This window comes from Carlito syrichta, unplaced genomic scaffold (genome assembly GCF_000164805.1).
Source record: "Carlito syrichta isolate Samal-C Ts95f unplaced genomic scaffold, Tarsius_syrichta-2.0.1 Scaffold309724, whole genome shotgun sequence".
Taxonomy (NCBI): Eukaryota; Metazoa; Chordata; class Mammalia; order Primates; family Tarsiidae; genus Carlito; species Carlito syrichta.
Window position 1 is genome coordinate 1,026,720 of NW_007253820.1, and position 14,455 is coordinate 1,041,174.

Genomic DNA, 14,455 nt, shown 5'->3' on the forward strand with positions numbered 1-14,455 from the left:
TGATTTGAAAACAGGGTAATAATCACCTGAGTTATCAAATGCTAACTGCCTAGAGCAAATTATACACTCTCTTTGTGAATGGTCCTGTAACGTATATGAACACATTTCTGGGTGCCTTAGAAGTTGTATTTTTCATGTGTGCTAATATGCAATATTTGTACATTGTGAGAAGCTGTTTTGAATAAAAAGGTTGAAACTTAAAAGAAAAAAGAAAAACGAAAACAGAGCATACACAGGAAAGAGAGTCCTAATACACACATTGTTTGGCAAAAATTCTGTTGACCCTCTTGTCTTATCACAACTAAGCCAGAGAAGCACTACTTCAAGGGCTTCTCTGAGACAGGAATATGTAATGCGTCTCTTGATCCAAGATCTAGGTAGAAAAGTAGGGCCTGCCAGGGAAAGAACCAGGACTTGGGAGGAAAAAGATCAGAACTATATTTTTAGAGAATAGGGCTGCACACTAAAAAGTGGACTAAAAATACTAACACAGTAGCCATTTCCAATGACTATATAGTCAATCTATAAGGATTATTAATTCATCTTCATAAAGATGTCTGTTTTTTAAGTCCTAAAAATTGTGTGCTGGTAGAGAATTAAACTTTTAAACCCCCACCTCACTCCCCGACACAAGAGGATGCATTTCAGCTGCTGTAGCAGGCCTTTCCTTTGGTTAACACAAATAGATCTTGGCAGACTCTTCATATGCTGTTAGTAACTGCTTTCCCTGACAGACCAAAAACAAAAAATCTGAGTAACATCTAACTACACTATGATTGTAAGGAAATACTTTGATCTATTATATTTAATAACTTTTTTAAAGGATGTTTTAAATCTATTCACAGGTTGAATTTATTAAAGGAAATACATTCTTATATAAGTTGAAAATGTTAAACGTAAACTATCAATACAATAAAAATATGCCAACAAATTACTTGCATTAAAATTAACAAATGAGAAAACCTATTGATTCTAAGAAAAAACATCTTGACATACATTAAAAACAAACTTTATCTCTTTATGAGTCAAAGTCAAATATAAATAATTAATGAAACGGGATAACACATATTCTAGGATGTTCTAACTTTGCTCTCATTTAACAACTAGCTAAACAAGCTACAGTAAAAGAAAGAGCTCCAGAGGAAAAGTGAAGACACTTAAGTTATAGTCATATAATACTGAGCCAGTCACAACCTCTGTGAGCTCCAATTTTTCAAGCTCTAGAAATGCAGGAGCTCTTCCAGCTTTAAAATTCTGTTCTTTTCTATCACAAAAGAGACACTCTCACTCATTACTCTATTTCCATTAGGATTTTTAATACTTATGAAAGCTAGTTTACTCAAAATTTGTTGCCTCAAAATAAGGGTAGTTAAAAGCTTAAAAACAGAATTCAAAAGACGAAATAGAAAATTATTATTCTGCTTCATTAAATGGTACCCAGTTACCTTAAAAAGTTTTAGATCATAAGAACATTTTAATTTAAATTTCCATCTCCAGGAGAATAACTTTTAAAGGGTTATCTCGTAATCCACTTAAAGAAAGAGGGAAGGCTGGACGCAGTGGTTCACATCTATAATCCCAGTACTTTGGGAGGCTGAGGTAAGAGGATTGCCTGAGCTCATGAGTTCAAGACCAGCCTGGGCAACTTGGTGAGACATCATCTCTACAGTAAATCAAAAAATTAGCCAGTCGTGGTGGCATGCGTCTATAGTTCCAGCTACTTGGAAGGCTGAGGCGGAAGGATCGCCTGAGACCAGCAGGATGAGGTTGCAGTGGCCATAAGCATGCCACTGCACTCCAGCCTGGGTGACAGTGAGACTCCAACTCAGAAAGAAAAAAAAGAGAAAGACAAAATAAATCTATAGGTATGTTTTGAAGTATATAAACATTTTTCCACCTATAGATAAAAATAGTTTAATTTTGTGTAATAAAAATTTTTTCTTAATGTTTTTATAGTGATGAACAACTATGATTAATAAGTCATTTACTTGTACCCCAATGAAGACTAAAATGTCCACGACCAATTACTGAACAATCTGTCCACTTATGCAGAGTCCAAAAAACACGTAAAAGTCAAGGCTAATGTGAAATACATGATACACTGCATTTTCATGCTGCAATGCTGCTAATTTCAATCCAAGTGAGTGACGAATCTATGTTGGTGGACATAATTTGCAAGCTGAACAATTCTCCTTCATATAAAATTTCAATTTCCTTCATTAAACACTCAAATCTAGGACTAGTAGACCTAAATGTGCAATTATCACTACAATATTCTTCTTATAAGTTCTAAACAATCCCTACACTTAACAGAATTCTCCTCTGCATAAAAACAGTATGCATAATATTTTCAAAGCAAATCATGCCTAGATAAAAGCCTTCAAAGAAAAGGAATCTTACAAAACCAAGAGAAGTTGTCCTTTCCTTAAAAGAATGTCAGTTCTCAATATATAGGTTTTTCTCAGCTTACACTGTCACATATAGTACAATTTTGAAGTACCTAAATATGACATATTTCACTCTGAAAATCGTGATTATTAAGATCTATCTATAGAAAAATTAGACTGATTTACTACACTACCCTTAATATAAAAAGAGAGTCTCACAACAAAAATCTGAACTGTAAACAAACATATAATTTGTTCTATACTCACACATCCACAAGTAGTACATAAGCTTTACTGTCTTTTGGAATTCTACAGGAATGTCTACAGAAAAATCCTGATAGAAACAAGGTCCCACAGGAAAATTGCTAGGAAGAGGTGGCCAATTATTTTTTCTGCCTGCAAATTAAAAAAAAAATTGTTATATTACAACAAATGTGATACTCATATATTTTTGGTTTCATAAAAAAGAACCCTATCTATTATTTTAACAGAGGTTACAAAAAAATGTAATCCAAATATCTCTATATTCCTAGAAATTTAAAGCCAACTTTCATATTTTTAAAATTTTTCTCAAATATTACCATAGAAAACATTAGATTAGTTTAGATGATAAAATAATTTGTCAGTGTCATAGATCATGTTTAACAGAAACTATTTATCTATTTACATATAGAAAAGACAAGAAACAAAAGAAAGTACAGGGCCATACCATCTGATTCTGCCCTTAAAACAGATTTATTCACAGTCCCAAGAGCATGGCTATCATGAAAAGGCAATCTAGTTTTTAAACTTCAATTTCTTCCTCAGCATCTTAAATCTTTAAATACAATTCTATTATAATTCCAAACCCAGGTGGAAAGACAAGCTTCTGCATACTTCAAATTTTCTGTTAACTCCATGAAGAAACACAAGATTAACCCAATACCAAAGCACCAAATTTGGAAATCTCAAAGTCTGTGTAAAAATAATAACATCCAAAAGACCCAGGTGAAAATCTGTAAAACTGTGTGTGAGAAGACATGACACAGTCATGGGGAAAGAGCTAAGGAATTATAGAATCTTCAAAAACCTAAAGAATAAAAAATCCAAGCCATGAGGGGAGAAAATTATGTCTATATAAAGAAATTAGATTGAAAATAAGACATGGGTCCAGTGCGGTGGCTCACACCTATAAATCCCAGTACTCTGGGAGGCATAGGTAAGAGAACTGCCTGAGCCCAAGGGTCAAGACCAGCCTGGGCAACTTGTAGAGACCTCATCTCTACAATAAATAAAAAAATCAGCCAGGTATGGTCAGTGGTTCCAGCTACTTAGAAGGTTGAGGCAGAAGGACTGCCTGAGTCCAGCAGGTCGAGGCTGCAGTAGCCTTGAATGTGTCACTGCACTCCAGCCTGGGCAACAGAGTAAGAATCCAGCTCAAAAAAATAAAAAATAAAATGAGACTTGGGAAATGGTGGGAGGGAAAACAAAAATAAAGCAAGAAGTCAAAACAAAAATATAGGGTAAAAATAGCACCATTTTCTAATTTTAGATGTTATATCCCACAACTTTTAAAAATTCAATTTTACATACTTTTACTGATCAGGATAATTTTCACAGTGGAAGAAAGAATGACCATTTTTTATTCTTCCCAATGTGTCTCCTCTGCTACATTTATCATACTATCCAAATTTCATATAGCGCCTACATTTCTCATACCAGTATCATACTATCTGAGAAGCAGCAGAGAATAATAGTAAAGACTAGAGGTTCTGCAGCCAGGCATGATGGCTCACACCTGTAACCCCAGCACTTTGGAAGGCTGAGGTGGGAGGACTGCTTGAGCCCAGGAATTCAAACCAACTTAGGTAATATAGTGAGGCCTCATCTCTTAAAAAAACCAAAAAATCAAAAAATCAATCAGGCACGCTAGTACACGCCTGTAATCACAGCTACTCAGGAGGCTGAGGCAGTAGGAACGCCGAGCCCAAGAGGTCAAGGTTGCAGTGAGCCATGATCAAGCCACTGTACTCCAGCCTGGGTGACAGAGTGAGACCTGACTTGAAAGAAAGAAAAAAGAATAGAGGCTCTAGACTCCAGGAGTGCTTAGCCACTGACTGGCTAGGTGGCCTCAGGCAACTGAATCTCTCAGGGCCTTAGTTTCTACACCTGTAAAAGAAGAGTAACTACTACACCACCCTTCACAGGACTGTACTGAGGATTGTGAGTTGAGGTAAAAAGTATTAAAATATACTAACATACTGCAATCTAACTTAATTTCATACTGCAATCGAACTTAACTCTTCATTACCACCTTCACTAACAGAAATAATTTGTATTAGTCAGTGCTAAAGAAATAGGTCAGATTTTAGTTGCAGGTAGTTCATAACTATTTGATCCCAATTAAATCTTGACTTCCTCCTACTATAGATGCTCTTTGATGCTGCAAGCAAGGAAATGACTCAGCATACACATGTCCTCATGAGGCCCTAGACTTACACATTCTTAGATAAGAAAGAAAGAGTTCTGTATATTACTGTTGTTCTAGACTTGCATTCCACCATTATCCCAGGCATCTTACCAATGACTTATCTAGCTCTCTTATCTTTTTTACCCAGAGACTGCTAGCTTTCCCCAAGAGACTCCCTTGAAGTGATGTTTGGTAGTCACAGCCTGAATAGATTTCACAGCAAACAATTCAGCATTTATTTGTTTCTTTGGCATTACATAAATACCTTAGGCTTCCAAGAGTCACCACAAACATATTTTTCTAACATGTTCTGACAAATATGATGTACTTGTAAGGACTGGGACAGATAATCTGAAACTGGCCTGAATAAATCAGATAAGCATCAATTGTAGGGTACACCCAAATGTTCACACTAAGATTCTGTAAAACCAAAAAGAACTCAGGTGCAGAATCAAAGGCTCCTGGCCTTAGAATAAGCCAAAATTATCATATTTATATTCACTTTCTATGTTTTCTAATCTCTCCAAAGACTATGCAAATCAGCCAAGATCAGAGAGCTACCGAATATTAAGTAAGCAATCTGCTGTGTCTGATCTCCCCTAGAGGGCAGGGTTTTAATCCACAAACCAAATGACCTAGGAGCTAGTACAGACATAATTTAAAGTGTCTGAAAGTTATTTTTATTTCAAACTTCTTTGGATACGACCGTGTTGACTGAGGTTTTGCATTTCTCGTTCTCGACGATCTAATTCTGCAGCTTTTCTTTCTAGTTCTTCCTGGCGCTTAAGAAGTTCAGCTTGGGCCAGTGCATGTTCCTAAAACAAAAAAATATCAATACAGGATGAATTGGTTTTCAGAAGTGCAAAATACTTTAATTTTTACATGCTATCTCCTATTTCTCTAATACGACAGAAACCTAATTCAAATGAGCTTTCAAAACACAGGAATTTACTGAAGATAACAGTTTCAGAAAATATTCTGGGGTTACATATGCAGCCCATTTTGGTCCTCTGGTAATGAAAATCCTCAGTGGGAATGCTGGGTCCATTAGGTCAAGAAAAACCTCTCTTAGTAAACATAGTCAGAGTCCCAAGGTAATCTGGAAAATAAAATTAAGGTGACCTCTGCACCTAAATGAGAGTGATGAACAGAGACAACAGGAACAGTTGAGGAAAACCGACAAAAAGAAAGAAGGGCAACTGAACTGGCGCCTATATATCACATTAAAAGATATATCTCAGCTGGTCTCGGAGGCTCAGCCTGTAATCCCGCAGCTTGGGAGGTTGAGGTGAGTGAATTGCCTGAGCCCGAGGGTTCAAGACCCGCCTGGGCAACTTGGCGAGACCTCATCTCTACAATAAATCAAAAAATTAGCCGGGTGTGGTAGCGCACGCCTGTAGTTCCAGCTACTCGGAAGGCTGAGGCAGAAGGATCACGGGAGCCCAGTAGGTTGAGGCTGCAGTGGCCAGGAGGGCCACTGCACTCCAGTCTGGGCGACAGAGTGAGACTCCAACTCAAAAAAAAAAAAAAAAGATATATCTCAGTGCAAGAATATTTTATAATATTTTAAATGTTGTAAGAGAATGGGGTAAAAGAAGGAGATGGTTAAGAAATTCTGCTTTATAACTCCATTTGGCCTTATACAATCCCAGGCATCGCATTCACCTCCTTTTTTCTCAGATTTTTGTCACCTTCTACCTCCACCACCGTCCGTTGCTTTGTCATTGGAACTCTCTCCCAATAATAGCTATTATTCCATCACTGTTACCTTCATCGTACTATGCATTAAAAAGTGAGACCAAAGAAAACAAAAAATTTCACTATCCAAATTGTACACCAAAGTGATATATGAATTCGTCCTAATAATTACATACTCTTAATAACGGACTAAAACAAATGTTATAAGCTGACAAAGAGGTATGAGTATTTATAGTGTGACAAAATAAAGAACCCAGACCCAAAAGTGAGTTAAAGATTAAACAGTAGCAGCACTATAGAATTATTTTGCTCTGAAAGCAAATGTTCATATTGTCATTTCCAATATGAATTTACATAGCACACATGAACTAACCTTTGCAATCTGTGTATAAGCTGGATGTTCCTCTGTTGGTTTCATTATTGCTGGCTGTGTATTAGGTACATTAGGCATCTTCACACTACCTGGTGGAGGCTAGGAAGATTAACAGAAGAACGAATTACGTAACACAGAGATCCAACTTTAACTTATAGCACCAATAAAACTCCAGATCCCAAGATCTGCCTCTCTTCCTCCCCTGCCCTCTCAGGTCAAGTGTGGCAAAGAGCTACTTAAGTTCTCTAACTCCATCTCTCAAACTCATTCATTTCTCAACTCTACATTGTGGCGGCTGCCTTTAACACGACATCTCAAACTCTCTCACTGAGAATACCGCATGTAAAAACAAACAAACAGACTTTTAAGTATTTCTTCATAGTAAAATAGCACCAGACTAAAGAACTATACCAGGGTTTACTGCCAACTTTTCCCTCTTAAGGAAGCTACATGCCAAGATCTGAAAAATATATAGGAAAGTTCTTGGTAGAACCCCACTAAAATAACATGGGAGACATAGGTAGATGGAAAATAAACAGCACAACCTCCACTTTGCAAATGAGGACTAGCAGCGTTTGAGCATTTGAAAGCTACAAGATCAAAGAGTAGGTAGATATCTACAAGTCCATAAATGGGGAATCACAGTGTGTGTGTGTGTGTGTGTGTGTGTGTGTGCGCGCGCGCGCGCGCGCGCGCGCAACACAGTCATCAAAAGGAATAGTTAGAGCTATAGAAGAACGTCTTTTAAAATACTGAATGGAATAACACAAGCTACAGAACAGTATGCATATAACCTAATTTATACATGCTCCAAAAAAGCATCTGGAAGAACTCAGTAAAGTGGTATCAGAGGGACCTGCTTTTTTTCTCTTACTTTATAACACTTCTTTATTATTTGCCTCCCTCAAAGCAATCATGATATACTACTTTAAGTTAATACATATATACTTAAAGTAGTCTTTAGAATGGCCATAAGAAAAAGAAGAAAAAAGAATGGGAAAATGGGAAGCCAGGAAGACAGAAACAAAAAAAGGAGGGAAAGAGAGGGAAGATGGAGAGAGGGGGGAAGAGGGAGAGAAGGAGGGAAGGAATAAGATATAAGAAAGAAAGAAGCTGCAAAAGGCAGTTCAAGGATAAGAAGAACTATTAAAGCCAGAAGATACCACCAATAAAGCTGAATTTTACCCTGACATAGCCCTAAAAGAGAAGCCACACATAACCAAAGCAGCCCTAAAAAGCAGCCACACATAATAGCTGCCCTAAGAGAGAAGCCACACATGACCAAAGATATAATATTCTAAAATTATTATGGAAAAATCAAGGACTTCCTAGGAACAAACAATTCTGAATAAAAATGAGATAGGGAGATATATTAAGGCTTATCATAAGGCTACAATAATTAAGAGTGTTGTACAGATGCAAGGACAGAGAAATATACCAACATACAAAACAGGCACAGAAACAAACCCCACGCAAATGCATAAATTTGATACCCAACGGAGATGGCACAACAAAGTTGTGAAGAAAAAAGTGCATTAGTCAATAAATGGTACTGGGATAACTGGCTACTCATAGAAAAAAACCTAGAATTCTTATTTCACATTATATACAAAAATAAATTCCAGATGGATTAATGACCTTCAAGTGAAAAAAGCAAAACTTAAACATATTTAGGAAAAATAATAGGTGAATATTTTTATGAACTCAGGTTAAGAGTTTCACAAGTGTGAGCTATAGAAATATTTATTTGTTTATGATATATCAACTATCTAAAACAGTAGCTAAAACACAGAAGGTGCTAACATAAGTATTTGTCTAATTAATTAAGATTAGGGGAAAAAAAACCATAAAAATAAAGATTGACAAATTCAACTACATTGCAATTTAACAACAAAGCGAAAAGTCAAATCACAGACTCAGGAAAATCAGTTGTAATGCACATACCATAAAATTGCTACCCAGAATATATAAAGAATTATTACAAATTCATAAAAATTCAAACTAATAGAAAAATAAGCAAAAGATAAGAACAAACAATACAAGGAAAACAGAAATGGCTAATAAACATACGAAAAGATGTTCAATCTCATTAGTAATCAAGAAGTACAAAAACAATGATATACCATTTCAAAACCATGAGATAGAAAAATGTAAACTTTGACAATACCAACATTTGAACTTACTCAATATACACAATAATGGTATATGTGAAAATCAAAGTGCTGACCAAAACAGCATTTCAAATCAGTGGAAATACAATTATCACTATAAGAAAGGGACTGGCAGTAGTGGGATACTACCGGGGTTGGGGGAGGGGAGGTGGGGAACACAACAACAATAAGGGAACCTGATCTCAATTCAGACAAAGGGCAGACCAAAGGGAGGTCCGAACTTTACCTGTACAATGACCACTTGTATACCTAATCCTGAATTGTAGCCCACATCTTGAAAATAAAATAAATAATAATTTTTTTTTTAAAAAAAGAAAGAAACAGAACTATCAACAAATGTTGCAGGAACAATTATTTCAATTTGAGGAAAAAAATCAAATCCCTGCAACTTAACAGAATTCCAGGTGGATTAAAAAAACTATAAAGATACTAAAATATAGTAAAGACTGTAGATGACTATCTGATCCTAAGGTCGAAAAAAGGCACTCTGAACATTCAGAAGGGATAAGGGGAGATAAATCATAATGAAAAAAATAGTATGGGAGGGGCATACTTCATCAATAAGGATACCTGATATCAAACCAGGTGAACCAGGCACCAAAGTGAGGCCCAAACTTTACCTGTACAGTGACCATTTGTATACTTAACCCTTTAAAATAAAATCTTTTTTATTTTATTTTAAACATATCTTTAAAATAAAAACTTTTTTAAAAAAGAAAAAATAATATATTTGACTACATAAAAATTCAGGCCGGGCTCGGTGGCTCAGCCTGTAATCCCACACCTTTGGGAGGCTGAGGTGAGTGGATTGCCTGAGCCCACGGGTTCGAGACCCACCTGGGCAGCAAGACTTCATCTCTACAATAAATCAAAAATCAGCCGGGCGTGGTAGTGCATGCCTGTAATTCCGGCTACTTGGAAGGCTGAGGCGGAAGGATTGCCGGAGCCCAGCAGGCCGAGGCTGCGGTGGCCGGGAGTGGCCACTGCGCTCCAGTCTAGGCGACTGAGTGAGACTCTGACTCAAAAAAAAAATTGAGAATTTTAATGATAAAAAGCATTTCATAATCAAGACTGGCAAAATATAACCATAAATACAATTAATTAGTTAATACATTATATGCAAATCAATAAATAGACAAACATTTTTGAAAAAAATGCATTTTTAAAAATTCTTAACAGGTAGCTTATAAAATACAAAAGCAAAATAAACACATTAAGGCCGGGAGCGTGCCACTGCCCTCCAGTCTGGGCGACACAGTGAGACTCCAACACAAAAAAAAAAAAAAATTCAAACTGGCAACCCCCAGGGGTCCCCTCCTGCTCTGGAAACTCTTCTGTCCTCTCAATAAATCGTACTTTCAAAAAAAAAAAAAAATTCAAACTAATCAGTAATCAAAGAAATGCAAATCTCACCTAATTATTTTTAAAATTATTATTACCATAAGATTACTACCACATTTGGGAAAGATGTGGTAAAATAGATATTCTCTCACACACTGAAAGTGAGATTATAAACTAGCATGCATAACAATCCTGGAGTACAACTTGGCATTATGTATCAAGAGCCACAGAAGCAGTTATAATCCATGTCCCGTGAATAGCTGGTCTTTACATTATCCTACAAAAATAATCCAAGATATTTACAAATGTATGTGTGTCAAGAATGTTCACTATAGCCTTATCTATAAAAACAAAGAGTTACACATAACCCAAATGTCCAATGACAAGAAAATGGTTACATAAATTATGGTACATCCACAGTAGAGTATATTATACAGCTATATAAAAGTGCTATAAATTATTTTTAATTTTTTAAAATTGCAAACCCTCACTTGTACTCCACAACTCTAAAATAAAAATAAAATTTTAAAAGTGAGTTCTAGGCCAAGCTCAGTGGCTCAGCCAGTAATCCCATGCTTTGGGAGGCCAAGGTGAGTGAATTGCCTGAGCCCGCAGGTTCGAGACCTGCCTGGGCAATTTGGTGAGACCTTATCTCTACAACAAATCCAAAAAAAAAAAAAAATTAGCCGGGTGTGGTAGTACGCGCCTGTAGACTCCAACTCAAGAAAAAAAAAAAAATGAGTTCTAAAAAAGAACTTCATTAATAAAATGAAGAAGGTTGGACAAGCAATAAGTGACAAGGGAAAGTTATAAAACAAACCCGTATATGCAATATAAACCCAATGTTATATTTTAAAATACGATGAAAATAGATCAAAATGTTAACACTGATTATTTCAGGATAGTGAGATTAAGCACACTTTCTTATATTTCTTTATCGCCACTATAATCTTTTGTTAGCAAAAGAATCAGTTCTCTGTTTCAAGCCTATTCCCTCCACCCAATATCTCATATTACTAGGCAGCAAAACTGAAGCTAATTAGTCCTAACTATTCCCCAATTAGAAAAGCATGGTCCTAAACCCGGTGTGGTGGCTCATGCCTGTTAATCCCAACACTTTGGGATGCAGAGACAAGAGTCCTGAGCCTAGAAGTTTGAGATCAGTTGGACAAGCAGCCAGATGTGGTGGTGTGCACCTGTGGTTCCAGTTACTTGGAAGGCTGAGGCAAAAGGATCAGCTGAGCCCAGCAGGTAAAGGCTGTGGTGGCTGTGAACCTGCCACTGCACTCCAGCCGGGGTGAGAGAGTGAGACTCCGATTAAAAAAAGAAAAGAAAAGAAAAGGAAAACCTGGTCCTAACATCCCACCTTCTTGGTTTAATAAGCAGCAACAACAAAACAAAGACCAAAACAATGCCTGGCAAAGTTAGCTTGGCAGTACACTCCAAATAAAACGAAATTACCCAAGAATTCACCCAGTTGAAACATTACTATAAATGGTTTATACTATAAATTACTTTAAATAACAAATAAAGTATTCAGTACATTAAATTAAGTAAATAAGGATAAAGGTATGACTAGTAATTTGATATATTTAAGGTCAGAGTTTCTTGTGGTATACCAATGAGGAGAAATGTCAGAGTATAAATCTCTAATAGCACTGATATTAATCTAATAACTGTTATTCTGAAAATTTCTTCACATTTGTAGATGTTAGCTACATCTCTGTCCAACTCTGAGACCCAATCAATATTTTCTTCAGCCACAACATACTGGATTAGCCACCTCAAGCTAAGAACAGTTCTGGAGGAAGACCTCTTGTCATAAATTCTTAAAGACCTATTCTGATGATGGTTCCTACTTCTTTTCCAAGCTCCAATTTTCATTACAAGAGATCCCAGGCTGGTAGTGACCACAGGCACCTAGCAAAAATAGGGAAATACCCTTTAAAACCAGGCTTCAAAAAATTATCACAGATAAAGTTCCAAGTAACTTTGACATGATTTAAACATACAAGAAAATAAGCCACCATGAGTTAAGTCCATAGACACTAGCAAACTACAAAATAAGACCTGAATATATTGAAATTATCAGACACAAAATTAATTAATTAAGAAAGAAAGAAAGAGGGTACTAAAAGTTCGACTAAGCAACAAGAAACTGCCAGAATTGATAAAACACCTTCTTAAATGATACAACAGAACTTCTAAAAAAGGAAAACTGTAAGAACTAAAATCATAAATTTAATGGACAGGGTAAACAACAGATTACACAAAGATGAAGAAATAACTAGGGATATGGAAGAGGAGCTAAAGAAAACTACACCGTTTTCTGTGTAACACAGCATAGAGACCAAAAAACGGAAAATATGAGAATGATGAGACATGATGATAGAGGAGGTCTAAATACAATTAAGAGGTCTAGAGAAAGAGATCTGAGAGGGTGACCGAGAATCAGTGTTCAAACAGAATTAAGACACTAATTCTCAGACTCAAAACTATAAAACAAAACCGGATTTTTAAAAAAATGGAAATGTTGATGCATCATAGTGAAAAAGCAAACACTAAAAACAAGACATCTTAAAAGCAGCAAGAGAAAAAAATACAATTTCTACACAAAGGAATTTCAGTAAGAATATGAGCTGACTTCTCAGCAGCAACAATAGACGCTCAAATAGAATGTGCTAAACTGCTCCAAGAAAATGACCAGATGAGCTGCTGAGAAGCAAGGTGACAATGATAACAATAAAGACTGAAAAAATTCCTGCCAACAGACCTTCACTAAAGGAACTTCTACTTTAGGAATAGAAAAATTTGAGAAACAAAGGAAGACACCTCTACCCCACTTGACACTTCATAGTCTATCATCTCTATTTTACATTGGCCAAAACTCCAGATATTGAGGGAAAGCTAACTTATCTGTAGGGAAAAAATGAGACACTCTAGTATAATCAAATGTACTAGAGTAAAATAAGCTCTTCTGACAAACCAAGAACTCTGCCACAACGTTAGCTACACCTGGAAAAAACCTGCAGTACTAAGAAAAGCAGCAGGTGCAAAGATGGAGACAAAAAACAAAACTGAACAGGTCACAAAGCGAATAAGAGACCTGACCCCAGAGACCCAGAGACAGAATCAAAATCAAAGTCTAGATGAGTAAGACTGTATATCCTTATCCATGATGGATAAAATTTCACAAATTAAAAATAGACTCTATTTTAAACTGTCTCTTAGAAAATTAAGAGGTTATATAATTCTTTCATATTTTAACACAAATTACCTTACCACATTTGCCTGTTCTGTGTAGCTTTAGAGAACTCAGCACCATTCAATAAAAATCATAGAAAAACATATTTTGGCTCAAAAGAATTAAGAACATTGCAACAATCATGATTAGACAATAATGGATGGACTGCTCTATAATATAGAGATCTCTTTGCACCGGAAATTCCAAGATTCATTTTTAAATAAATTACTATTCAAGATTTCTTCAAGGCATGCATAGGTGGGTCATGGGTTTTACTGTCATGCAAAAATAAATATATTTTCTACCTCCAGGTTTTCTTCCATAATCTAAACACCTATTCCAGAAAAATTTCTCCTTGCTTTTTCTAGCTCTTTCTCTCCCACCTATGAGCCAAAAAAGATCCTAAGTATCTTCAAAGTCTAAAGAAATGCTTCTTAATACATACTCATGGATGTCCAGCCTCAGAAACTCCGGGTACTTACTAAAAATGCAGACTACGGGCCCCCCTATAAACCTATTTGTTCGAAACTTCAGGGAATAAGAAAAAATAATTTGCATTTTTAACACACTACCATTTTTAATAAGCTCCCCAGACAGATTCTTACACACTTTAAATTTTAAGAATTCCCCCTAAGACAATAGTTTACACCTTTTATAATCCACTGACATATTGTTTCACCTAAAGAAATTGTCAAAAGAATCCTAAAACTTTTTGCAGGTTTCACTCACTGTAACATCCTCTGGTCTCTGATTCTGACTGACTGCAGCTATGCTTAACACAGATTACCTTGT

The 14,455-nt window shown here is 36.0% G+C and overlaps 1 protein-coding gene across 1 annotated transcript in view; it reads right to left on the reverse strand.

Moving 5' to 3' along the window:
• SCAMP1 (secretory carrier membrane protein 1) overlaps positions 1-14,455 on the reverse strand; it is a 116,229-nt gene that overhangs the window by 55,414 nt on the left and 46,360 nt on the right. Inside the window, exons 3-5 of the mRNA XM_008067631.2 lie at positions 6,908-7,006; positions 5,543-5,651; positions 2,655-2,783 (exon numbers count right to left, since the gene is read on the reverse strand). Coding sequence (XP_008065822.1) covers positions 2,655-2,783; positions 5,543-5,651; positions 6,908-7,006 — 337 coding nt within the window. The remainder of the gene's footprint in view (positions 1-2,654; positions 2,784-5,542; positions 5,652-6,907; positions 7,007-14,455) is intronic.